This window comes from Tupaia chinensis, unplaced genomic scaffold, assembly GCF_000334495.1.
Source record: "Tupaia chinensis unplaced genomic scaffold, TupChi_1.0 Scaffold000104_1, whole genome shotgun sequence".
NCBI lineage: Eukaryota > Metazoa > Chordata > Mammalia > Scandentia > Tupaiidae > Tupaia > Tupaia belangeri.
Genome location: NW_006159568.1, coordinates 2,193,650 through 2,220,042, shown reverse-complemented (window position 1 = coordinate 2,220,042; position 26,393 = coordinate 2,193,650). Strand labels below are relative to the sequence as shown.

The window sequence follows — 26,393 nt, the reverse complement described above, 5'->3', positions numbered from 1 at the left end:
TCAAATCTGAAGTGCTTTGATCTCTAGCATTTTGGAGAAGGGATACTCAACCTGTAATTCTTTTTTTTTTTAATTTTTAAAATGATTTTATTTAGCCTTATTTATTTATTTGCTTATTTTATTTGACAAGAGAGGGACAGAAGGAGAGAGAGAGAGAACACTCACAAGAGAGAGGAAAGTGAGAAAGCAAGCCACTAGGTTCAGGACTCGAACCATGGTCGGCCATGTGGGAGTCCAGAGCCTCTAACCACCATGCCACCTACCGGCCCCAACCTATAATTCTTGAGGAAACTTGTTCCATCTTTGGATCACAAGGAACACTACAGAAGTCTTCCCTGAATGCCCTTTTGGGGCAGTTCCCTACTAATCCTGGCTCTGCTTCTCCAAATCACATGGAATATATATCTTCCACATGATGACCCTTGGATTGTTTGTGAATCATGATCAGATAGGCCACTCCCAAGTTTTTGTCTGATAAACATTCTCTGATATTTCTTTTTTTTCTTTCTTTCTTTTTTTTTTTTTTTTGAGAGCTTTTTGCTATAGGGGGTGTGCGCTTGCCAGAAAGACAGATAGAGAAAGAGAAACAGAAAGAGAGAAATCACTCCCCAGGGGTGATGGCCACCCTGCGATCCCTTCTCCTCCATTCACTTCTCGGGATCTTGGGCATGCACGCACATGTACCTGGTATGAGTTTAAGCCCCTGGGTTCGGGACTTGAACTGAGGTCGACTACATGGGAGTCCAGTGACATAACCATTACGCTAACTGCTCATCCCAATATTTCAAAGAACCTTTGTATGACTTGGTTTTAAGTCTCCTAAACCTCTGAAGGTTGTGACAGTCAGATCTAAGATAGACAAGCTAATACCCATATCCTAGAGTTACCAGTTGACTTGATCCCACAGAGAGCCTGAATGAGGCAATTGATATTTAAAAACAATATTCTGTGTGTTTTGCTAGACATTTATTCCCCCGTCCTCTGTGATTAGTCTCTGTATTGACAGGACACCAGAACCTACATTCTTGATCCTCTGTAGCAAGGCTCACAGAAATATGGTGGGATTTTTGTGTGTCCTTGGCAAAGAAACATCAAATAATTCTTATTATAATAGAGCCTTTACAAGTTAGGAAAATAAAAAGGCAAACATTCCAATAAAAAAGTAAGGAAAAACCAAAGACAGGAAAATAGCAAAAGGTAAATATAAATGACCAGAGAATATGTAAAATGTTGAGATGTACTAGTAAATAATTTCAAATCAAAACTGTAATGAACTCTGATCTAGAAAGATGTCCACGTTTTATTCGGATTAAAAAATGAACTGTTGGGACCAGCAGGTGGCACGGTGACTAAGGTCTGGACACTCCCACATGGCTGAACACGGATTGAGTCCCAGATCTGGTGGCTTACTTTCTCACTTTCCCTCTCTCTCTCTCTGTCTCTGTCTCTCTCGGGTCAAATTAAAATAAATGAATGAGTGAAATTAAAAAATGAACGTGTAGACCACTGAGTACAACATGGTTCTATTTTTATGGAAAAGTTATTTTAATATGGTATACACAATAGTAGTCTTTATAGGTTTAGGGGAAAGTTAATAGCAATATATACCCAGTTGTTAACTGTGTTAATGTCTTCAGAAATGAATTGGATCTTTGAAGTAGAATATTTAGTTTACATAATTTAAATGTGATAGAATTATGTATGATATTTACTTTTTTCAAAATGCATGTATTTAAACCAATAATTAGATGCTACTTTTTATCCCATTGGCAAATACTTTTAAAATGATAATATCCACTTTTTAGGAAAGTATAAATAATATTTACTTTTGTCTTCTGTGTTTTTCAAACTATAAATATTAAGTCCATAATTAGGCACTATTTTCTATCCTTTTGGGAAAAATTTTTTAATGATAATATTCGATGTTTATAAGGAGTATCCTGGCAAAAATGAAGATTGATATCTTCTTGGAAGGAATTTGACAGCATTCATCCTGATTCTTAATCATGAACATACGCTTAATTTCTCTTCTAGGAATTATCCCAAGAAAGTACCTGGAAGTCACCATTTGGCATTAAAAAATGTTCATTGTAAAGCTTTTATAATATAAAATATTGGAAACAATACAAATGTCTAATAATAGATTGAATAAATTATGATCAGATAAATAATACTATATAACCATTTTTAAATGGTGATTTAAATGTTTAAATATTAATAGGGAATTATGTTCATGAAATCCTAAGTTGAGATAAAAAACAAAATGCATACGTGTAGGGTCCAGCAGATGGCATGGTGGTTAAGGAGCTGCAGTCCCACTTGGTTGACTATGGTTTGAGTCCCAGACTTGGTGGCTTGAAAATTCACACTGTGTGTCCACGTGTGTGTGTGCCCAAAATCTCAGGAGGAAAATGGAGAAGAGATTGTGGCATCACCATCCCCCTGAAGGGTGATTTCTCATTTTCCCTTTCATTCTCTCCAGCAGTGCACACGCTCTATGGCTAAATGAAGAAATAAAATACATGTATAAGTACAGAAAATGGGGACCAACAGGTGGTGTGATGGTTAAGGCACTGAACTCCCACATAGCCAACAACAGTTCTAGTCCCGGACTTGTCGGCTTGCTTTCTCACTTTACCTCTCTCTCTCTGGTCAAATTAAAATGAATTTAACTAAATAAGTAACTAAATAAACTCTTAAAAAAAAAAACAAAACATGGAAAACAGGGACTAGCAGTTGGCGTAATGGCTATGTTGCTGGACTCCCATGTAGTCAACCACAGTTCAAGTCCTGGACCTAGTGGCTTAAACTCATGCCAGTCACATGTGCATGCATGCCCAAGACCCCTAGAGGATTATGGAGGAGAAGGGATTGCAGTGTGGCCATCCCCCCTGGGGGTGATTTCTCGCTTTCTTTCTGTCTTACTTGTGAGCACATGCACCCTATAGCAAAAACCTCTCAAAAAAAAAAAAAAACACACACAGAAAATGAATGGAAAATTAACAGTTGATAACTCTGGGAGGTAGGATTCTAGATGATTTTATTTTAATTATATTTTTCTGTGTGTTTTACTATAAACATATCTTACCTTGATTTTGAAAATTAAGTTAAAAATAATTTAAATCATTTCAAAGAAAATAGTATCAAGGGGGACCAGTAGATGAAGTAATGTTACATTGCTGAACTCCCATGTAGCTGACCACAGTTCGAATCCTGGACCAGGCAGCTTACAACTCACACTGGGTGCGTGTACATGCATGCCCAAAATCCTGAGAGGAGAATAGAGGAAAAGGGATTGCAGCATGGCCATCCCCCTGGAGTGTGATTTCTTGCTTTCTGTCTCTCTGTCTTTTTATGTCTCTCTGGAAAGCACATATGCCCAACAGCATAAATCTCTCTTAAAAAAATAGTAAAATAGCATTAAGGGATGATAATAGAAATTAACAATTTCTGACCCAGTCCTCCTCAGTTTCTAATTTCTTTTTTTTTTTTTTCTTCCAGAGAGATGTTTTGCTATAGGGTACATGGTCTAGCCAGAGAGACGGAAAGAGACAGAAAGCAAGAAATCACCCGCCGGGGGGGATTGCCATGCCACAATCCCTTCTCCTCTGGGGATCTTGGGCACGTATGCACACATGCCTGGTGTGAGTTTCTAGCCACTGGGTTCTGGACTTGAACCATGATCAACTATGTGGGAGTTCAGCGACGTAGCCATTACGCCATCTGCTGGTCCCTAATTTATTTTCTTAGAAACAATCTCTTTCAACTGTTTTGAACTTTATTTATTTATTTATTTATTTATTTTATACTAGAGAGCATGTATGCATTAGGGACAAAGACAGAGACAGATGTCTCACGCTGCAATCCCTCTCCCAGACAGTCAGGATCATGCACACATGTGCCCAGCACGTACAAGTTGACTGAGGAATCAAACCTGCAATCTTCCATATGGATCCAGCATCACTTGAACAGGGCGTTAATGCTTTGCCACCTAGCAGGCCTGAGCTTTGGATAGATTTGTAAGAATTTACCTTCGAACTTATCTATGCCTGGCTTTTGGTGTGGGGGGAAGGTGCTAGCTCTTTAACAAATTACTCTTCTATGGTAATTGTCTTTTTTGTTTTCCTGTCTGTTCTAGAGTCCTCTTAGATCATTTATATTTTCCTTGAAACCATCCATGTTGTCAAAGTTTTTTTGTTTTTTTTTTTGAGAGGTTTTTCGCTATAGGGCGCGTGCGCTCACCAGACAGAGAGAGACATAGAGACAGAAAGCGAGAAATCACCTCCAGGGGGGATGGCCACGCCACAATCCCTTCTCCTCTATTCTCCTCTCGGGATCTTGGGCACGCACGCACACGTGCCCGGTGTGAATTTTAAGCCACCGGGTCCGGGACGCGAACCGCGGTTGACTACGTGGGAGTCCAGCGACATAGCCATTACGCTAACTGCTGGTTCTCTATATTGTCAAAGTTTTCAAATGTATTTTTGTATTGTTAAGCCACACGATTCCATATTCTTTTTTATTTGCTCTCTATGTTTATTTCCCAACGTCATATCTTGTTTTCCATGTTTACTTTTTGAGTTATAAAATGAATTTGGTGAGTTCAGACCAGTATTTTTAAAAGGTGAAGTAGGCCATGCTGTGTTGGTTGTGTTGTGTTGGCGTGGGTGCCAGGACTCTGTTATGTAATATTGGGAGCCATATAGGAGGCACTGGGATCAGATCCTGGGTTGACTTGAACAGCATGGGTGCACCTATTGATTCTGGCTGCCTGCTGGGTTAGGAGGAGGATCCAAGCATTGCAAAGACCCCTGTTCTAGTCCATTTTGTGGCCAGTAACAGAAAATACCTGAAAATGGGTGATTTATTAAAATAGAAGTTTGTTCTGCCCACAGTTTGGAGGTCCAGGGGCCACCTCTGGTGGAGGCTACATCCCAATATGGCAGAGGACAGGAGAGCATGGTCCTTGTTCTATGTGGTCTCTGTCTGCCTCATTTCATGGGGACTCTGCCCTAACCACATAATCACTAATCTCCTCTAAAGGCCTCACCCTTCAACATGATAATTGGTTCAACTTGTAACTCTCTTTGTCTTGTCACAGTAAGATCTCAACACTTGAATAGGGGGGAGCACATTCAAACCACTACTCTGGTCGGGGGTCCTTGTCTCCCTCCCTCCCTCCATGTTTATGTGTGTGTGTTTCTCTCTCTTATGAAAAATAAAAAGAAATAAACTTAAATTGCAAAAATTGAAACAGAGTGAGAGCAGAAAATATCAGTACAGGACCAATGAGTGGTTAATGCAGCTAGATTCCATTTGGCCAACCACATGGTTCAAGTCCTGGACTCTACATCTTGAAAAACCCGCCAGGCTCGTGTACGTGTATGCCCAAAAGCCCAAGAGGAGAAGGAAAGAGAAGGGATTGCAGCATGGCCATCTCTGCAGGGGTGTGCTTTCTCATTCTCCCTTTCTTTCTCTCTCTCTCTCTCTCTTTTCTTCTGGCAAGCAGACATGCCTAGCAGCAAATTAAATAAAAAAAGAAAAATAATACGTATTGTTTCATGAAACTATAATCTCAAGCTCACATATATATTTTCTTAGTAACTGACAATGCCAAATCACAAATGCATGTAACTTTTGAAATAACAATGTAGTATTTGGCAACTTACCAGCTATAGAATTGCATACATGCAGAAATGGTGTATGTACAACATAACTCAATGCAGTCTTATTTATAATTGCAAAGATGGCAGTATCCCAGATGTCTATCAAGAAAGGATGACTTTTTGAATTGTAGTACACTCGGGTTGGCTCTGAGGCTTGGTGGTTAAGTCATCCAGATTCCACATGACCAACTATTAGTTTGAGTCCTGGATCTGGCAACATGAGAAACATGCCAGGTGCATGTGCATGCTTGCCAAAAATCCTGAAAGGAAGGAGAGATGGAGGAGAGAGGACTGTGGCATTATCATAACCCTTGGGGTTGGGGGTACTTTCTCTTCTTCTACATACACCAGCTAGCAAAAACAAAGTTACAGTGCATTCATACAACGGAATACTCGGTAGAATGAAGCAGTATCTATCAAGGATATATATTCTAAAGAGAAAAAGGCATGCCCGTAGAACACTGTATGATGTAAGAGGACATAGAAACTCTGTATTTGTTCTTGCAAAGTGACTCTGGAGAGACGAATCAAGACTGAGAGCTGTGATGGTATATGGGTTTGGGGACTGGGTATATAAGAATAGAGAAGGATAGAAGGGAGCCCTGGGATCAGATCTGGGATGACTTGAACAGCGTGGGTGCACCTGTGATGCTGGCTGACTGCTGGGTTAGGAGGAGGATCGCAGCACGCGTATATAAATACATGTGTTACTGCGGTAAGAACACTTAATGTGAGATCTACCCTCTTAAAATCTTAAGTGCACAGTACAGTAATTATATCTTTTTTATAGGCCGGTGTTAAATTATACAAGTGGCTTGCTTGTTCAAAAATTAAATATAAAGTATTGAGCAAAAGAGCAGCTCTCAGAAGAATCTGCACAGTGAGATTAAGAATGCTTCTGTGTGCGTGCAGTTCTCAGTAGAGGAAAAACAGAAACATGTCCAGAGGTGCCACATAGTTGGGGGTGGAGGACAGTGTCCCACTGTAAGATATATTTCTTACTCTGTGATGCAGTCATACAATTTGAAAAATCTTGTGGCCGGCAAATGACGTAATGGTTTCATCACTGGACAGCCACGTAGTCAACTGTGGTTCGAGTCCTGGACTGGCAGCTTAAAACTCATGCCTTGTGTGCATGTACCCAGAATCCCGAGAAGAGAATGGAGGAGAAGGGATTGCGGTATGGCCATTCCCCCTCAGGGGTGATTTCTTGTTTTCTGTCTCTCTGCCTCTGTTTGTCTATCTGGCGAGCACATGTGCCCTATAGCAAAAATCCCTCTAAAATTTTTTTGAAAAATCTTATCTATTTGATTCTTTCATCTTATGTTTAACTGTTTGAGACACAAAGCCCATTTTTCTTTCTTTTTTTTTATTTTTTGGAGAGGTTTTCGCTATAGGGCGTGTGCGCTCGCCAGACAGAGAGACATACAGACTGAAAGTGAGAAATCATCCCCCAGGGGGGATGGTCATGCCGCAGTCCCTTCTTCTCCATTCTCCTCTCAGGATCTTGAGCACGCATGCACACATGCCTGGCATGAGTTTTAAGCCACCGGGTCCGGGATGCGAACTACGGTCGACTACGTGGGAGTCTAGCGACATAGCCATTACGCTAACTGCTGGTTCCCCAAAGCCCATTTTTCTACAACCGGACTGCAGAGTCTTTAGGGCTGAGGGTTGCTACAGCTGTAAAGTGGCATGGAATACCTGCTCCTTCTGTTGAGTTACGATTCGACCAGAACACTAGTTCTTGATTGGCATGTCTTAAAATGTGCAGATATGGGAAACATTGTCCTGAGTTGTCAGATTCCTCTTTGCAACCTTTTGGTGACCTTCTTAAGAACACTCTTCTTCCCCTTAGGTAAATGGAAGAGCTGGAAACCAGTTTATTCCAGACCCGGAAAGCACACAGAATAGAACAAATGGTGGCAAGATGGCTCCGGCGCTCCCGGGACAGCTCAGCCCGGTAAGGCTCCTGGGCTAGCAGAGATTTCTGTCTGCAAAGGTTTGGTGTCCCTGTGGGAGGAGGTTTTGCCAGTTCTGACGACACCTTGGGATCGCTGTCCCCAGCTTGCTTTGTTTTTCCGCCGTATGTTGGGAGCAGGGTAAACAGGTCATTTTTACACTTTTTATACAGGTCATTTTGCTAGAGTGACTTTTTCCTGTACACCATCCCAACATGAACCCACATCTGCACAGACTCACCCCAAACTCTCAAACTCACTGAAACAACCACATTCACACATAAACACACACACACTCGTGCATATTCATACGCATGTGCATACACACTTTCTGGAACACACATGCATAACGCACACACTTCGAATTTCCTTCTCTCTCCTTGTCTTAGTACTTGATATTAGAGTCAGGCAATCTGCTGTTTATATTTCTTCTCTGCCTTTGTTTCTAGCAGCTGTTTCTTCCTTGCAGTTCCTATTTCATTCTAAACATAATAAAATGAAATCAAATACAGATCTGATTTGACTGCTACAAGACAACTTTAAAGTATGTTCTATTTCAAAGCGTTCGTTTTCTGTCTTGGATTTCCCATCTGGCCCTGCCACAGAGATGAACTATCACATGTCAGGTGTTTCTGAGACACGCATTCTTCTAAAGGAACTGGAAACAGCTGTTCTGCTGAGAAATAAACTTGACTCAGAGCTCTGCTGCCCTGCAGCAAGGTCTCTGATCCTCACACACTGACATGAGATAAGGTGGGGTAAATTACCCTATTTTGCAGATGGAATACCTGAGGCCCAGGGACTGACTTGTTTAAGACACTCCCATCCTATGCTCAGAAACTGTTGATGGGTTCCGATTTCTTTTTTTTCTTTCTTTCTTCCTTCCTTCCTTCCTTTCTTTGGCTTTTGCCATAGGGCATGTACACTCACTGGAGAGAGACAGTGAGAGGGAAAGTCAGAAATCATTCTCCAGAGAGGGTTGGCCACGTCACAGTCTCTTCTCCATTTTACTCCTGGGATTTTGGGCACACACGCACATGTACCCAGTGTGATTTTCAAGCTGCCGGGTCCAGGATTTAAACCGCTGTTAGTCAGATGGGAGTCCAGTGCCTTAACCACCATGCTATCTCTGGCCCCAGGTTCCTATTTCTTATAGGACAAAGTTTAAACATATTTTGTTTGACATTTAAAGGCTTTCCATTACCAACCCTTGATCCGTACAGCTATTGAACTATCTCTGTTCCCCAACCACAAGCACCCCCTCTTCCTTTTTATCACTTGGGTCTGGTCTCCTGGGTCAGAGCTCTTCTGTTCTAGCCTGTTTAGTTGCTAATAACAGAAATACCCAAGTCTGGGTAATTTATAAAAATAAATGGTTTAAGGTCAGCCTGTGGCACGGTGGTTATTGTGGCTGTATCCCGCATGACAAACTGTAAAGTTCAAGTCCCAGACCCAGTGGATTGAAAACCATGCTGGGTGATTGTGCATGTATGTCCAAAATTCTGAAAGGAGAGAGAAATGAGAATGGATTGTGGAATGACCATAATTTCTGGAGGGGGCAGAGATGCTTTCTCACTTGTTCTCTTCCTCTCTGGTGAGAACATGTACCCTCTGGCAAAATTAAAACAAAATAAAATTTAAAAAGGTTTATTCATTCATGGTTTGGAGGTCCAAGGTTGACAGGCCACATCTGGTGAGGGCTTCTTGCGGATGGATGGTGGATAACATGGCAGAAGGCTGGAGCTTGAGCAGAGTGGAGCGTATCTCTGTCTGTCTCATCCCCTTTTCCTATAAACCTACCAGAACTCACTCATGGGGGCCCTATCCTGAGGCCTAATCACTTCCCAGGGTGCCTACTTCACAACACTGTGAGTAATTAACCCTCTACCCTCTCAACACTGCTATAATGGCCACCACAGCTGTAAACCATGAATTTTGAGGGAACACATCCCAATCATAGCACCTTCTTTTCATCCCCATGTGTCCAAAACCTACCTAGAATTTAAGACCTGACTGAGAAGCTAGGACTGTCATGAAATGTTCCCCAATCCACAGGCAGACTTAACCTCCCCCATGGAGCCTCACAGTGTTTGTTTATAAAATCAGCATGAAAGTGCTCCTCCTGTGCGTTCAACTTTTTGGAGCCCATTTCTTTTCTTCTAGTCCTGCTTTCCGTAAGGTCAGTGGAAGTATTGGTATCATCCCTATAGCCCATAAGTGACTGGGTTACAGGAACGTCACCATGACTTTCTGAAGAGCAAAATAACAATAGCATCCATTGGCATGCTGGATAAGGTGTGTGGATCCCACATGGCTGGCCACCTGTGTGGTTCAAGTCCCATACCCGGCTACTTGATATACGCTCCAGGCTCATATATGTTCATGTCCAAATTCCTGAAAGGAGAGAGAAGTGGAATGTGACTGTTCCCCATGGGGAGTGCTTTTTCACTCTCCCTCCCCTCCAGTGAGTGCATGTGCCCTCTGGCAAAAATTGTTTTAAAATAGGATCTGCTTATTATGAGAGTGTTTTGAGAAATTTAGAATAAGTTTTAGCAGAAAAACACATGAGAAAGTTTCGCCACAAAGACTGTTTCCGCCATGACAATGCTCCTGCTTGTTCTCATCATCACGTAGGGAAATTTGCAAGAGTTTCAGTGGGAAAGCATTAGATATCCACCTTACAGTCCTGATTTGGCTCTTTCTGATTTTCTTTTTTAATCTTAAAAAATCTTTAGAAGGGATCCATTTTTCTGCAGTTATTAATGTAAAAAAAAAAACTGCATTGACATGGCTGAATTCTATGAGATTCTAGAGATCGACTTAATGGCTTGTATCATCCTTTATAAAAAGTTGTTTTAAACTTGATGGAGCTTATGTTGAGAAATAAGATGTATATTTTTATTTTTACCTTTAATTATATTTTCTATCAACTTTTTGAATTCTCCTCATATTATGAAACACCATAAAATTCACCCACTTAAAGTGTGCAATTCAGTGATTTTTAATATATATTTGTATATGCACAGAATTATATACCTGTCAGCACAATCTAATTTTAGAACATTTTCTGTATTTGTAAAGAAACCTCATACTCATTTAGCAGTCATTTCCCATTCATCCCCTCCTCCAGTCCCAGGTAATGTACTTTCTATCCATCTCTATTATTTTGCTTATTCTGGATATTTCACATAAGTAGTCATAAAATATGTTTTCTTGTGATTGTTTTCTTTTACTTAGCTTAAAGTGTTCATTGGTTCATCCATGTTATAGCATGAATCAACATTTCATTCCTTTTTCTTGACAAAGAGTATCTTATTATGGAATATTTTCTCTTTGTCCATTTATCAGTTGATATAAACATTTGAGTTGATACATAAACACAAATTATATATAAATATATAATTAAATGACATATCACATAATGATGTATGGAATATGAATATTTGGGTTGTTTCTACTTTTGAACTATTATGAATACTGCTGGTATGAGCAGTTGTATGAAAATTTTTGTTTGAATATATGTTTCAGTTCTCTTGAGTATATACTTAGGAGTGGAATAGGTAGTAACTCTGTGTTTAGTCTTTTTTTTTTTTTTTGAGAGGTTTTTGCTATAGGGTGCGTGCGCTCGCCAGACAGACAGAGAGAGACAGAGAGATAGAAAGCGAGAAATCCCCCCCCGGGAGGATGGCCATGCTACAATCCCTTCTCTTCCATTCTCCTCTCGGGATCTTGGGCACACATGCACATGCGCCCGGCGTGAGTTTTAAGCCACCAGGTCTGGGACTTGAACTGCGGTTGACTACATGGGAGTCCAGCAACATAGCCATTACGCTACTGCTGGTCCCTGTGTTTAGTCTTTTGAAGAACTTCTAGACCTTTTCCAAAGCAGCCATACCATCTCACTTTTTCACCAGCAGTGTATGAGAGGTCCAGTGTCTCTACATCTTTGTCAACACTTGTTACTATCTGTCTTTTTTATTGTAGCCATCTAGTGAGTATGAAGTAGTATCTTTTATGGTTTTGATCTGCATTTTCCTAATGGCCAGTGATGTTGAATATCTTTCCATGTGTCTAGGGAGTTTGTTTTCCAAGTACTTGAGAAAGATAGAAAGGTTCCTGTGAGCACACATGGAAGACATCATTTCTAATCTGTGTATCTAGGAGAAATCACATGTAGCCTTGTTTACTTTGCTTTTTATCGGCAGTCCTAAAACCTTGATACATGCTGGGCTTGGTTCCTTGGATTATTTGAAAATTATCAAGAACTGAAAACTGAAATAATTACTTTTCCCAGGAGTAGAATAAACATTACTACCTACCCCTCAGTTGCTTAATCTAGAAACCAAAGAATCATTCTGAGTCCTCTGTGTCCATCCCGTCAGTAGGTCCTGTCAGTTTGCATGCAAAGATATCTCAGATGTACATGCCACTCCGTCCCTGCCATGGTCACTGCTATGGTCACTCACTCACACTTCCTTTTTTCTTGCTGATTCTGCACACTATAGCTATAGTGGACTTTTCAAAATGCAAAAGTTCTCCTGTCCCACACACTAGCCTGCAACTCCACCACACTTTGTCCCACCCAAAACCATCCAGTGGCATACCTCCATTGTGCTGTGGCTTAGAAGCTTCTTCATGATCTGGCCCCAGCCTACATCTCCACGCTCATCTTGTTCCTCTTGCTTCTTTGCCCACCATTCTTCTTTGTATGTTTTCTTTCAGTTGTTGGAACTAATCAATCTCTTCATGACCTCAGGGATTTTGTATTTGTTGTTCACATGGTTCAGAAAGTTCTTTTTCCTCCTCTTTGTAAGACAGCTTCTTATTCTTTATGTTAAATTTAAATCTCACTCACCTTCTTTAGAAGACGTTTCCTGACCACCTAAGGCCCAGTGTGTCTACCATCCTGTTCATTTTCTCCAGAGTAGTTACTCATCATACTTGATAATAATGTACACATTTATCTACTTGTTCATTGTTAGTTCCCTCACCTTATTGTTTGTTTATTGGTGGCCCTTCTACACCAACCTTTTTGTCATATGTGAGACCAGGAACTGTTACGGTCTTATTTTTCAAAGTATCCTCAACATGAGAGGAATGCATAGTATTTAATAAATTTTTATTGATTAAGGGCTTTCATAGTAAGGGACTGTATTGCTTATTTTATTTATTTATTTACTTTTGGCATAAGGCATATGCGCTCACCAGAAAGACAGAAGGTGAGAAATCATCCCCCAGGGGGATGGCCACACTGCTATCCCTTCTTCTCCACTCTCTTCTCAGGATTTTGGGCATGCACGCACATGCGTCCAACATGATTTTCAAGCTGCCAGGTCCAGGACTCAAACTGCTGTTGACCATGTGGGAGTCCAGCATCTCAACCATTATGCCACCTGCTGACCCTGGGACTATATTGCTTATTAAAATATATTTTAAATTTCTGTCCCGCTTCATGCCAAAAGAAAATTTTGAAACATATAGGAAAATTAAAGAGCAGAAATATTGGAAATAGATTGCAATTTAATTAAATTTCAAATTTAGTATTTGACTGCTAACATTAGCTCTGAGTTTCTGGTAGCTGGGACAAGACACGAAAGAAGCACATTGAAATGTTTTCTGCAGTACAGAAAAAAGCAACAGAAATTCACTTGCAGTCATATCATTTTACCTGCTTATTTGAGCAATTCTGTTATTTTTTTTCCAGACTTTTAAACTTCTGATCTTTTCTACTCGTTGTACTTATTTTCCTTTAATTGATGGTTTTCCATATAATCTAAAGTTTACCTCTGACTCTAAGTGAATTGTCTAGGACTGAGTTAGTCAAAAATAACTGTCTCCATTTCTAAACATTACTAAACAAATTGATAACTTTTATGCACCAGACATAATGTTTGAACTTTATACCATCTTAAATAGGTGTTTTCCTCATAAAGAATTTCAACTTTCAAAGTTGCTTCAATTTCTTAATTTTCGGTGGGTGGTTATTGTTACACTTAATAATGAAAGTCTAATGGTGGAAGTCAGTTTGAGTGAATGTTTGCGTTTCAGTTAGGTATAAGCCTTCGTGATACCTATAATTATAAGAATGGGAAATTATTTGGATATGATCAAGATAGTTCCTCTCTTACCACTTGATTTCATATTCTAATACGAAAATAACATTTACAGTCCCAGTGTTCTTTTAGAAATAGCTAAGCCCCGAATGGTCTGTGACGTGTTTTAAATTTCTCTGTAAACAATGCAGTATATGAACTGCTTCATAAAAGCTGTAACATAGTGACATCACATCCTAAACTAATTTTAACAGTTTTTCTTTACAGCTTGTATGATTGTAGAAATAATAAAGTGAGACTTAAATGTGACTTTTCCACTTAATTCTATCCATTTTTTTCTTTTCTACAATAGTTTCCATTTTTATGTAGTTAAATGAGATTTTTTTCCTTGACTACTTCGAAGCTTACAAAAATTACCCAATTAAGGCTTATTTTTCAATTCAATCTAAGAGTTTAAAAATATTTTATAGGGAACCAGCAGTTAGCGTAATGGCTATGTCGCTGGACTCCCACGTAGTCGACCGCGGTTCATGTCCCAGACCCGGTGGCTTAAAACTCACGCCGGGCGCGTGTGCGTGCGTGCCCAAGATCCCGAGAGGAGAATGGAGGAGAAGGGATTGCGGCGTGACCATCCCCCCTGGGGGGTGATTTCTCGTTTTCTGTCTCTATGTCTCTGTCTGTCTGGCGAACGCACGCGCCCTACAGTAAAAATCTCTCCAAAAAAAAAAAATTTGTATATATAATTCTTTTACGTGGCATTGATTTTATATATGCTAGGAGGTGAAGATGTAACAGGCTTTTTAAAAATAGTATATTTTTTTTCCCCTAAACTAACTTGTAGTTATTTGCACCACCATTAACTATGAATGACCTTTCCCTTCTTAATGATGGAGGGGGCCAACAGGTGGCTTGGTAGTTAAGGCACTGGCCTCCCACATGGCTAATCACAGTTTGAGTCCCAGACCTGGCAGCTTGAAAAATCACACAGGACACATGTGTATGTGTGCCCAAAACACAGGAGGAGGGATTTTCTTCATGGATTTATTCTTCATGGACCCCACTTTTACTGTATGTAAAGTTCCTTTGTCTTTGAACAGGAGCCTGGGTCTGTTTCCCTCTGACTGTTCTGTTCTGTTGCTCTAATCGCCTACTTTTACACAGCTATATTAGAATTATTTACATTGCTATAGTATTATACATCTCATTATCTATTAAACCAGGCTTTTATGACTCTTTATTTTCAATGTTTTTGCTCTTATTCACCTTGTCCACCATATGAACTTTAGACTCTAAATTTTATTGTATTATGAAAACAATTAAGCATGAGATTTACTGGGTTCATTTATACTTCACCCAGAAGTGCTAATTTTATAGAGGAAGATCCAAAGGAGCATGAAGAAATTAATGCAACTCGGTTTCTTCTTCACTATTGCTTGAGTTTATCCTTTGGGCTTGAATAAAAGGGGTTCTTTCTACTTACCTTGAATTTTTTTTTTTTCAGAGAGATTTTTGCTATAGAGCAAGTGTACATACTGGAGGGGGCGGAGGGACAGGGAGATGGCTGTACCACAATTCCTTCTACTCTGTTCTCCTCTTGAGATTTTTGGGCACATATGCATGTGAGTTTCAAGCTGCTGGGTCTGGGATTTGAACTGTGGTCAGCCATGCAGGAGTCCAGTGACGTAACCACTATGCCATTTGCTGGTCCCCCCCCTTTTTTTCAGTTCAATGTATTTTAATAGTAAACTTACAGGAAGAGCACGGAAGACAGACGACAATAAAAACATGTACTTGCATGTAGAACAACTCAGAAAAGTATAGTGAATGGATGGAATCTACTGTATGATAAAAATGCTACAAACACCATTTAGTTGGCGTCAATAAGAAATTTACTTGTTTTAAAAAAATCCAAATGCTGGCATTGTCCAGAAAAATTTAACAAGTTTATTTATAATGGTTATAAAGTTAAACTGCTGAAACTTGTTCACCGAAAGATTTTGACTTGCATTAATGCTTTACATCCCCACGTTTATATTAAAAATTCACACACAAGTGAAAATGGAAGAACTACCAATACCCAATTTCAGTCTCATATTTTCCACTCACAATCATATACTTAGGTACCATTTGACCCCATGGGGGAAAAAAAATCTAACGTTCAGAACTAGCAATAACAGGAAGAAGAGGGAAAGAAAAAAATAATTTTTTTTTGAGAATGAAATGTTTCCCATCATAGTGGATTCTTAAGCACGTTCTCCACGTATGCGGCATGCTAGTTGGATGTCTTTTGGCATAATTGTTACATGTTTGGCATGGATAGCACACAGGTTGATATCTTCTAAAAGGCCAACTAAATAGGCCTCACTTGCCTCCTGCAAAGCACCAATAGCTGTGCTCTGGAAGCGCAGATCTGTTTTGAAATCCTGAGCTATTTCTTGCACCAGAAAGGAAGTTTGCGAATCAGAAGTTCAATGGACTTCTGATAACATCAATTTCACGGAGTGCCACCGGGCCTGTAACGATGAGGTTTCTTCACCCTTCCAGTAGAGGGCGCACTCTTGCAAGAGGCTTTTGTAGCCCATTGCCTGTAACGATGAGGTTTCTTCACCCTTCCAGTAGAGGGCGCACTCTTGCAAGAGGCTTTTGTAGCCCGTTGCTTCCTGGGTACTTTACCACCGGTGTATTTGCGGGCTGTCTGCTTCGTACCAGCCATGGTAAGAGACCTCCTCACTTACCTCCCTTCTTCAGCTGGAGCTCGGCAAGCTAGAGGCGGCACTGGCGCGTTGGAGAGCAATGGCGGTGCGGTGGAGAGCAATGGCGGTGCTGCGAACACCTACTGGTCCCCTTTTTTAAAAATAAATTTTGCCAGAGAGTACATGCTCTCAGCAGAGAGACAGAGAGAGTAGAGGAGAAAGCATCCCTCAATGGAGCATGGTCACTCTCCCTTCTACTCCATTTTTCCACTCTGTCAGGATTTGGGGCATGTATACACACATGCCTGGTATGTTTTTCAAGCCACTGGGGCAGGATTCAAACCTTGTGGTCAGCCATGTGGGTCATGGCTCTTTTAATCTGGCCATGGGACAGGCCTTTACCTTGAATCTTAATACAAAGGAACGGATATGCACATCTTCACATATACTGACATAGAGCACACACATGCATACATATGCACACACATGCACACAGATATACATAGGTACACATGTGCACCCACACACATAGTCACACATAATGGCATTTTACTGTCAGAAACCCTTGCTGCTGGCTTTCCAAATTTACTTGTTTATTACAGCTATGTCTGTTTACCAATTATAGGGATGGCTTTATTTTACTTTTCTAATATAGCTAATGGTGTAGAAAGACCCTTTCAAGTACCCAATTTTTATTGCTTCTTGACCCATGGGCAACTGTGGAAAGATCTGAGAAAACTCCAGAAGGATTCTCAATTGTGTCTGCAGCATTGCCATTATTTTATGGGTACTCTTTTTTTAAAATATGATTTTACCAGCAGGCACATGTACTCACCAGAGAGAGAGAAAGAGAAAAAGGAAAAAAGTGGGAAAACACCCCTATGGGGGAATAGTCGTGCCACAATCCCTTTTCCTCCATTTCTCTCTCCTTTCAGGATTTTTTGAGCACACATACACACATACACACGTGCCCTGTGTGCATCTCAAGCCTCCAGTTCCAGGACTTATACCATGCTGTGCTTTAACCACCACACCATGGAGCTGGCCCCTGCCTCCTTTTTTAAAAGTAGTAGTGGAGAGGCCAACAAGCGCCATGGTAGTTAAGGTACTGGACTCCCATATGGCCAATCACGGATCAAGTCCCAGACCTAGCAGTTTGAAAATCACACTAGGCATGTGTGCCCAAAATCCTAGGAGGAGAATGGAGCAATGGCAGCATGGCCATCCCCCAGGAGTGATTTCTCACCTTTCCTCTCACTGTCTCTCTCTGTCTCTCTCTAGTGAGCACATGTGCCCTATGGCAAAAACCTTAAAAAAACAAAAGTAATCATGGAAAAATATCTTCTCCACTCAACGGTAGGAGCACACATTCTATTAATTCATTGAATGGCCCCCTATAAATGATCACAGTTGCAATGTAATTCCCACGATTGTGACTACTTGCTAAATGCGTTTCTGGTACAGACTGCTGCCTCTATTTCTGCTTCCTTTGAATAGACTTTAAATTACAAAATCCAGTTTATACCAGATTTAGCTTTTAAAATCACTGAAGCTGAACATAACGAAGTGTTTAAACATGGATTCAAAACAGTTTCTCCACATCCTGCTGGAACTTGAAGGTGAATTCTTTATTGTCACAGGAAAGAGGTAAGATATATTTTCCAACATATCCTAAAGTAGATAAAAAAAAAACCCAGAGACTATTTGAAGCATTATCTGTTTCTATTTGGTATTTTTCCTTTTCAGTGTTATGGATCAGCTCAAGGAATTTATGACCTATAAAATACAGAATTAATCTACCTGAGACTATTTTTATGATAAATTAAACATGTTTTTCTTTCTGGTTCTACCTTAGGGTAGATCAGTTATCTGACAGGAATGTTATCCCTGTAACCACAGGTCTCATGCTCGATGGGTGTAAGATGACAGAAGTGGCCTCAGATTTGTTGTTTAAAAGGCAGCAGACATCTGTTTTTGGATCAGTGCTTAATTTGATATTTATAAGATGCTTCAGAGGAAATTTTGTTATGGAGATCATTTCCTCTAGCTTACTGTCAAATATTAAATGTTCTTTGTGAGGAGAGGCACGCTTTGGTCATGTACTTAGGTAATCCCTTTCCAAACAAAAGCTAGAACATGGCCTTTGGGGAGAATGTCAAATCCAGACATTGGGTCAAAGCTACGGACACTGTCCAGGGATTAGTCAACACAGCAGGCTGCTGTTTGTCCACCCTTGTTGAGGAACACCGCCTTCTAAATGGAAAGTGTCAGAAATCTGAAGCCTTACCTGTTTGAAAAGCACCAACATGGATTCTATTGAAACCCTGTGGTGAGATTTGTTCTTCCTTTTGTTCTCCAAACATTTTTTTTTTTTTTTTGGAGAGGTTTTTGCTATAGGGAGTGTGTGTTTGTCAGAAAGACAGAGAGAGACAGAGGGACAGAGACAGAAAGCAAGAAATCACCCCCCAGAGGGGATGGCCATGCCACAATCTCTTCTCCTCCATTCTCCTCTCGGGATCTTGGGCATGTGCGCATGCACACGTGCCCGATGTGAGTTTAAACCACCGGGTCCGGGACTTGAACCACAGTTGACTACATGGGAGTCCAGTGACATAGCCATTACACCAACTGCTGGTCCCAATCTCCAAACAATTTTTAAGCCTTACTCTGTGGCTGGCACTGAGTTCAGCACAGGGTACTAGAAATAGGCAGTTCATGCTCCAGTCTGGAAAAGACAGAGACTTTGCACTAGTTACCATGAATATGAGGTATGTTTCAAAAAGGGATATACAGTTCTGGGGTGCATTCAGCAGATGAAGATAATTCCGCCCAAACAGCAGGCCGAGTAGGAGCTGAACAGGTAGTACATATGGTTAGATATGTTGGAATAGAGAGAGAGAAAAAGGGAGAGGAAGAGAGTGTGTGTGTTGGGAGTGGGGGAGATAGTCTAGGCAGATGGAGACCTTGTCCAAAGACCAGTGTGTCTGAGGAACCCAAAGAAACGAGGGTTCGACTAGAATAAAAATATCAAAGAGAATGAATGGCCTGGTCATGGAGCCTGGAGTCGTGGGCAGGGCCGTATTAAGCCGTATTTAAGATTTTGAATAATGAGACATATGAGCAGGATTGTATTTATAAAATGAGTCTGGCTGCTGGATGGAGAATTATTCATGAGGGACAAGATGAAAGGCAGAGAGCCAGTCAGGTGGTGTGGTGGTTACAGTGGCTGGATCCCACATAGCCAACTATGCAGTCCAAGGCCCAGGTCTGGTGGCTTGGAAAACATGCTGGGTGTGTGTGCATGCATGCCCTAAATCTTGAGAGCAGAATGAAGGAGAGGGGGGATTGTGACGGGGCCATCCCCCCAGGAGGTAATTTCTCTCTCTCTTTCTCTCCCTCTCTCGCTCTCTCTCTGGCAAGTGCACATGCGCTATAGGGGGAAAAAGGCAGAGAAACTAGTTAGGACCCTAGAAATCTGCCTGTAGGAAAACTGATGATGGGGACCTGAAACAGAATGGTGGCAGTAGAGATGGAAAGAAATGGAGATCTCTAGAGATCTTTTGGGGTTATAACTGATGTGCTATTAGGAATGAGAGTGGGAAGGCCAAGGATGACTCCTGAAGTCTGGTTTGAGCAACTAGCGTCATTTGAGCTCTGGTACATGGAGAAGGTGAATCTTCTTAGTTCTGTAATCTCAGAGCGAAACTGTGTATCAATTTAAACAGGCATAAAGGAGAAGCATTGAGCTCTCTTACTTACCTTCAAATTCCTGCTTATTAGTGGCTATTTAAAGATTTTCACCAGGACTAGCAGTTAGCATAATGGCTGTGTCACTGGACTCCCACGTGGTTGACCGCGATTCGTGTCCTGGACCCGGTGGCTTGGAGCTCACGCCGGGCACGTGTGCGTGCATGCCCAAGGTCCTGAAAGGAGAATGGAGGATAAGGGATTGCTGTGTGGCCATCTCCTCTGGGGAGTCATTTCTCGCTTTCTATCTCTCTGTCTCTCTCTGTCTGTCTGGCGAGCACACGCACCCACACGAGCACACGCACCCACACGCACGCTGAAACGTCTCCAAAAAAATAAAAAGATTTTCACCACTAGTTAATTATACTAGAGGTACAAATAGTGTTAGTGGTACTGTGTTGTATATGTACAGTGTTTGTAAGTTTATTTGCCCAGTAAGCACTTATGCTTCTGATGAGCAAAGATCTTTACTTGGTGCTATGAGAATTATAGGGGTGGATAAAATGCGGTTTTTCTTCCAAGGAACATGCAGTCTATTAAGGGTAATGACATATGGAATCATACAGTTTTTTGTTTGTTTTTAGAGAGATTTTTGCTCTTGGGTGTGTGTATTCACCAAAGAGACAGAGACAGAGAGACAGATAGCAAGGAAACCTCCCCCCTGCCAGGGCTCCCGGTAGGGATGGCCAAGCCACAATCCCCTCTCCTCCATTCTCCTCTTGGGATTTTGAGCACACATGCACATGTGCCCAGCGTGAGTTTTAAGTCACCAGGTCCAGGACTCAAACCACAGTCACCTACATGTGGGAGTCCAGCAATGTAACCATTATGCCATCTGCTGGTCCCACAATCAGGTAGTTTTAAATAAAGGTTGAGATGCTCCAGCTCACAAGAGAAGGGCAGAGCTCTGAGGTGAGAGAACTGTTGTCTAGTTAGGAAATCAGAAGTAAAGGTCATATTTGAATTGGACCTTGACATAGCCTCACCCTTTCCTGCAGGTGACAAGCATACAGAGGCCCAGAGGTAAAAGTGGTGTAACGGGTAAGATTAGTCTGGAGTGAAGTCCTGAAGGGGAGTGGTTGTGTGGCTGCTGGCCAGGACCTGTGGACAGGACACAGGACCATGAGGCAAAGCTGAGGAGTCTGACTTTTGTTCTGTGGGTGATGAAGAATTGGAGGCAGAATAATCCCAGCTCTCACTTAAGGAGGGAATTGCGGTTGCATCTTAGAAGGTGTTCTGGAAGGGCATTTTCTAAGCTGTGTTTCCTGGTATGTCTTAAATTTGTAGACCTGTGATATTCGGTTGATGTAGAGCCTTTGGGGGTGATTCTTTGCTGTGCTTGACTTATCCCTTCCCTGTTGGGTTGTTTGAGTTTTTATACTATTCTGAATAAAGTTGTGATGAATATTTTTGAATATTCAAGAGTCAGGGTTTTTGCTTCAGTAGATCTATTGACAGGGAGGACATTCTCAGCAGGGTCTCCTCACACAATGGTCCTCTTCCCCCAGCCCTCAAGCTAGTCAGGATCTTGGGTGCATGTGCCCAGTGTGTTTCAGGTCGACTTGAGATTTGAACCTGTAGTCGGCCATGTGCCTTCACTACCCCCAGCACTATCAGTCAGTACACTCCCACCGATTCTACCATGTCTGGCCAAGATGTTTTTTTTCAGGGCATCCTCTATTCTAGGACTTTATTAGGTGTGGGAGACACAGAGGTAAGTAAATGCCACTCTTGTTTTCTAGGAACTCATAGTCTAGCACGTGTATAGTGTTTTTTCCTTTAAAGCTATTTGAGGAATATCAATTAAAATGATCATAGAAGATCAAAGAGAATTATCACATTTAAAATTCATATTATTATTTCCCTGACTATTATTTTTAAAATTATCTATTTAATTTTATTTATCACTGTTTTTTGTTTTTTTGTTTTTTAATTTGCTACAGGGTACATGCATTCACCAGAGAAAGACAGGGGCAGGAGGTGGTGGGGAAGCAAGGAAGCAAGCCACCTGGTCTGGGACTTGAACCTGAGTTCAAAAAGCCATTATGATCTATAGAAGAGAGAGGGCAAGGGTGGATGCACACTTGCGTGTGTGTTTATACATCGCATTCACTCTCATTCTTGCAGCAGAAGTTAGTGTTTAAGAGCTCAGGCTCCCAAGACAAATCATTTAGGTCTAAACATGGCTCTCTTTTTTTAAAGAATTATTTAATTTTATTTATTGTTATCATGATAGTTTAATTTGCCACAGGGCACGTGTGCTCACCAGAGAAAGAAACTGAGAAAGCAAGCCACCAGGTCCAGGACTCGAACAGTGGTTGGCCAAGTGGGAGTTCAATGCCCCAACCACTACACTACCCACTGGCCCCCAAACGTAGCTCTCTTAAGACTTGTGATCTTTAACTATTCTCAAATTTTGGAGGTCTACGCTATAGTGTATCAAACATAATATATGAAACGTATCCACATCTAGCACTGAATACTTTATATTAAACTTGTCAAATTGACATAAAGGTACATTTTTAGATGTTTACTCTTAACATCTAGTTTTTTAGGTTTATTTATTTATTTCTTCCATGAGAGAGAGACAGAGGCAGAGAGACAGTCATCCCCAAGAGATTCTTCATGTGGCAACCCACCCTAGACTCAGCAAGCCCAGCTCATGGGCATATACATGTACCAGCACAGACAGGGAGGCCTTGGGACATGAACCTGGAACCTTCCCATGTGGATCAACCACTGTTGAGCATTGTATTGCTGCTGCACCTCTGACTGGCCCCTCCCACTTCTATTACTTACTAGTTTGAAGGTAGAAGTCTTCTTTTTGTGTATAGGAGTCTCACACATTTTCCATACATTTTCTTTTTTTTCAATTGATTTAACTGTATTTATTATTATTATTTATTTTTATTTTTGTTTTAATTTGACCAGAGAAAGACAAGTGAGAGAGAAAGGGCAAATGAGAAAGCAAGCTACCAGGTCTAAGACTTGAACTGCAGTCGGCCATGTGGGAGTCCAGAGCCACAATCACTACGCCACCTGCCGGCTCCATTTTTTAAAGAATTGTTTTATTTGGGGCCGGCAGGTGGCATGGTAGTTAAGGGTGTTGGACTCCCATGTGGTCTACCATGATTCGAGTCCCAGACCTGGCAGCTTGCTTTCCCTCTCTCTCTGTCCCTCTGGTCAAATTAAAAATAAGTAAATAAATAAAGTTAAATCAAATAATTCTTTTTTTATTTAACTTTATTTATTTATTCATTTTTAAAAATTTGACCAGAGAGGGAGAGAGGAAGAGAGAGAGAGAGAAAGGGAAAGTGAGAAAGCAATCTGCCAGGAGGTCGGGGACTCAACAGCAGTAGACCATGTGGGAGTCTAACACTTTAACCACTATGCCACCTGCTGGCCCCAGATAAATAATTCTTTAAAAAAAAAAGATTCAGGGACCAGATGATGACACAGCACGAACACAACCCTCTGGGGGGCTGATTGACATGAGAAGATTCCAGGTTCACGAAACTAGCCACACGCATACCTCTGATCCAGGAGGGGCTGAGGCTGGGGGGTGGGCTCTGGTGTGAGAACCCAGTTGGGGGTGCCTGTCTCTCTGTTTTCTGTCGCTCTCTTGTCTCTGTTGCTCTCTTGTCTCTGTCTCTTTTGCTTATAGAACAAATAAATAAACTTAAAATTAAAAAAAGCAAGATTCATCCTCCTTTTTTATAAAATAGGAGTAATAATCTGATTCAGCTCGTTTATTGTGAGGCTTGTGAGTGAGATATGTATGAAAATAAGCTATATTACTCCCCAATATACGTTCAGTACTAATAACCGCCATCGGCCATGTGAGAACCCAGCATCCCAACCACCGCACCGTGTTCTGGCCTAATCTGGAATAATTTCTAATCAATATTTCATTAAATCTGTATTTTAATTTAGAACTAACTTTTCAATATTTAGTATTTAGAACCAGGAACCCAGCATAACTTTGGCCCAATTATTTATGTCTTCCTTTATTGCTTCAAGGAAAGTGACATGGTTTTCTTTAAATAAATCTCTTACCCTGAATTAATTCATAATACACACCACCAGTTTTATTCCTTGACTCCTTTCATGGCATATTCTGCATTTAGCATTAGCTCATTAACAATGCCCAGAACCTAATGTACATTCAGCTAATCTGTTTTTAATGAGTTGCTGAATGCTTTTTGTGGCCATTTTATGTTTTTATCCTGCATCACCACTAAACTGGTGGCCTAGAAATTTAGCGCTAGAAATTCTCTTTGTTCATGATTTTCTTGGTGTATGTCATCATCTGCTAAAAGAAAAACAAAACAAAACAAAATGGTACTTTTCCATTTCCTATGCTTATTATCTCTCGTCATTTTTCCTTCCCTGATAACTTTATAAGCAGTTCTCCTGCTCCATTAAACAGGAATAGCGTCTAGGGTATCCTTATCCTGTTGCTCTGTTAAAAGAATGTAAATGTTGATTTTTTTACTTTCAGTATGTATTATTTATTATATTTAGAAAAGCCCTTTCATTACCTTAAAGTCTTTTTTTTAAAAAATCAGGATTAGCTATGGATTTTATGTAGTGAAAAGTTTCAGTTGTTCTGTTTCTTCCCTCATGTTAGGCCTCTCTGTTGCCCCTTCTCAGTATTCCCCATACATCTGCTTTGAAGGAATCCCTGTCTGCTTCTGTCCTGCAGCTGTGAGGTCATCTATTCAGACAGAGCCTAAATCTGCCCTAGACCAGGGCCTCTGGCTCCACAGTGGGTAACGTGCGTGAAGCTTTGTACGAGGACTCGTCACATGCGTTTTGGACCCATGAGACTGTATTTCATATTGCCTTATCCTTGCTGAATTTCAGAACACTATAAATGACAGAGAAGTGATTTCCAGACAAGTGAGGTCTTATGACATTAGGCAGAATTCCTGACAGTGTTTGGTAAATGGATAAGATAAAGAATAGACCTTAACTGCAGATCCCAAAAGGAGCTGTTACTCCTCCACATTTCTGTTGTTTATAGTGACAATAAACGCCTCATCCTATCGCTATCTGACTCTCCTCTGAAAGAACCACAGACAAAGGGAGAAAAGTCATTTGCCATAGACAAATGAGAAATAGCTCTGAGACATGGAAAATACAGCTTTCAGATCAGCTGGAGGCATGGTGGTTGAGGCTGACTGCACAATTGAAGTCTCAGACCCAGTGACAGGAAGAACAAGCCAGGCATATGTGCATGTGTGTCCAAAATCTCAAAAGAAATGGAGGAGAAAGGATTGTGAAGTGGCCATCCCCCACTGGAGTGCTTTCTCATCTCCCCCTCTTCTCTCTAGCAAGCACACATGCCCTCTGCAAATTACAAAAAAGAAAATAAAGTACAACTTTCAATTTACCTGCTTTTAGATATGTTGAAAACAGAAGAGAGGGTCTTCAAAAACTTCATGGAGGGACCAGCGGGTGGCGTGGTGGTTAAGGTGCTGGATACTCCCACATGGCCGACCATGGTTCGAGTCCTGGACCTGGTGGCCTGCGTTCTCATTTTCCCTCTCTCTCTCTGTGTCTCTCTCTGGTCAAATTAAAATAAATGAATGAATAAATAAAATTAAAAATAAGGTCATGGAGGGGACCAGCAGGTGACATGGTGATTAAGGTGCCAGACACTCCCACACAGCCAACCGCAGTTCAAGTTCCAGACCTGGTGGCTTGCTTTCTCACTTTCCCTCTCTCTCACTCTCTGTGTGTCTCTCTGGCCAAATTAAAAAATAAATGAATGAATAAATAAAATTTTTTAAATTCATGGAAATGCATATTCTGAAAAACTATGCATAGGTTTCAACCTATTTTGCACTAAAATAAACTCATAATTTAATTCCACTTTCTATTAACTTTTTTTTTTTCCAATATATATACCTTTAATTTTTTTTTTATTTTTTATCATCATATCTTCTTCATATTACATTGGATTACATATAACTTTACTGTGTGTTACATTGTTTCTTCAAAAGGGAATGCCATGCACGTCAGTCAGTACAGAGACATTAATCTCCCCACTTCAACATTCCATATCTTTTCTGTTTTCCCCAATCATTATCTTTATTATTCTAATTATTTTTATAAAACAGTCTATTGCTATTTCTCGTTTTGCTTGTAAAAATACTTTGCCCATCATGAAACACTTCTCAGACCAATCCAGTTGAGAATTCTATACATGTCATCATCAACAGTTAATAAGCCCTATCTGTTTCTCACTAACGTCCTGTCTCTCTATTG

At 40.8% G+C, this 26,393-nt stretch overlaps 1 protein-coding gene across 1 annotated transcript in view; it reads left to right on the top strand.

Moving 5' to 3' along the window:
- FRMPD1 (FERM and PDZ domain containing 1) overlaps positions 1–26,393 on the top strand; it is a 195,123-nt gene that overhangs the window by 128,458 nt on the left and 40,272 nt on the right. Inside the window, 1 exon segment of the mRNA XM_014586015.2 lies at positions 7,525–7,629. Within this exon segment, the coding sequence (XP_014441501.1) occupies positions 7,529–7,629 (101 nt within the window). The 5' untranslated portion in view covers positions 7,525–7,528.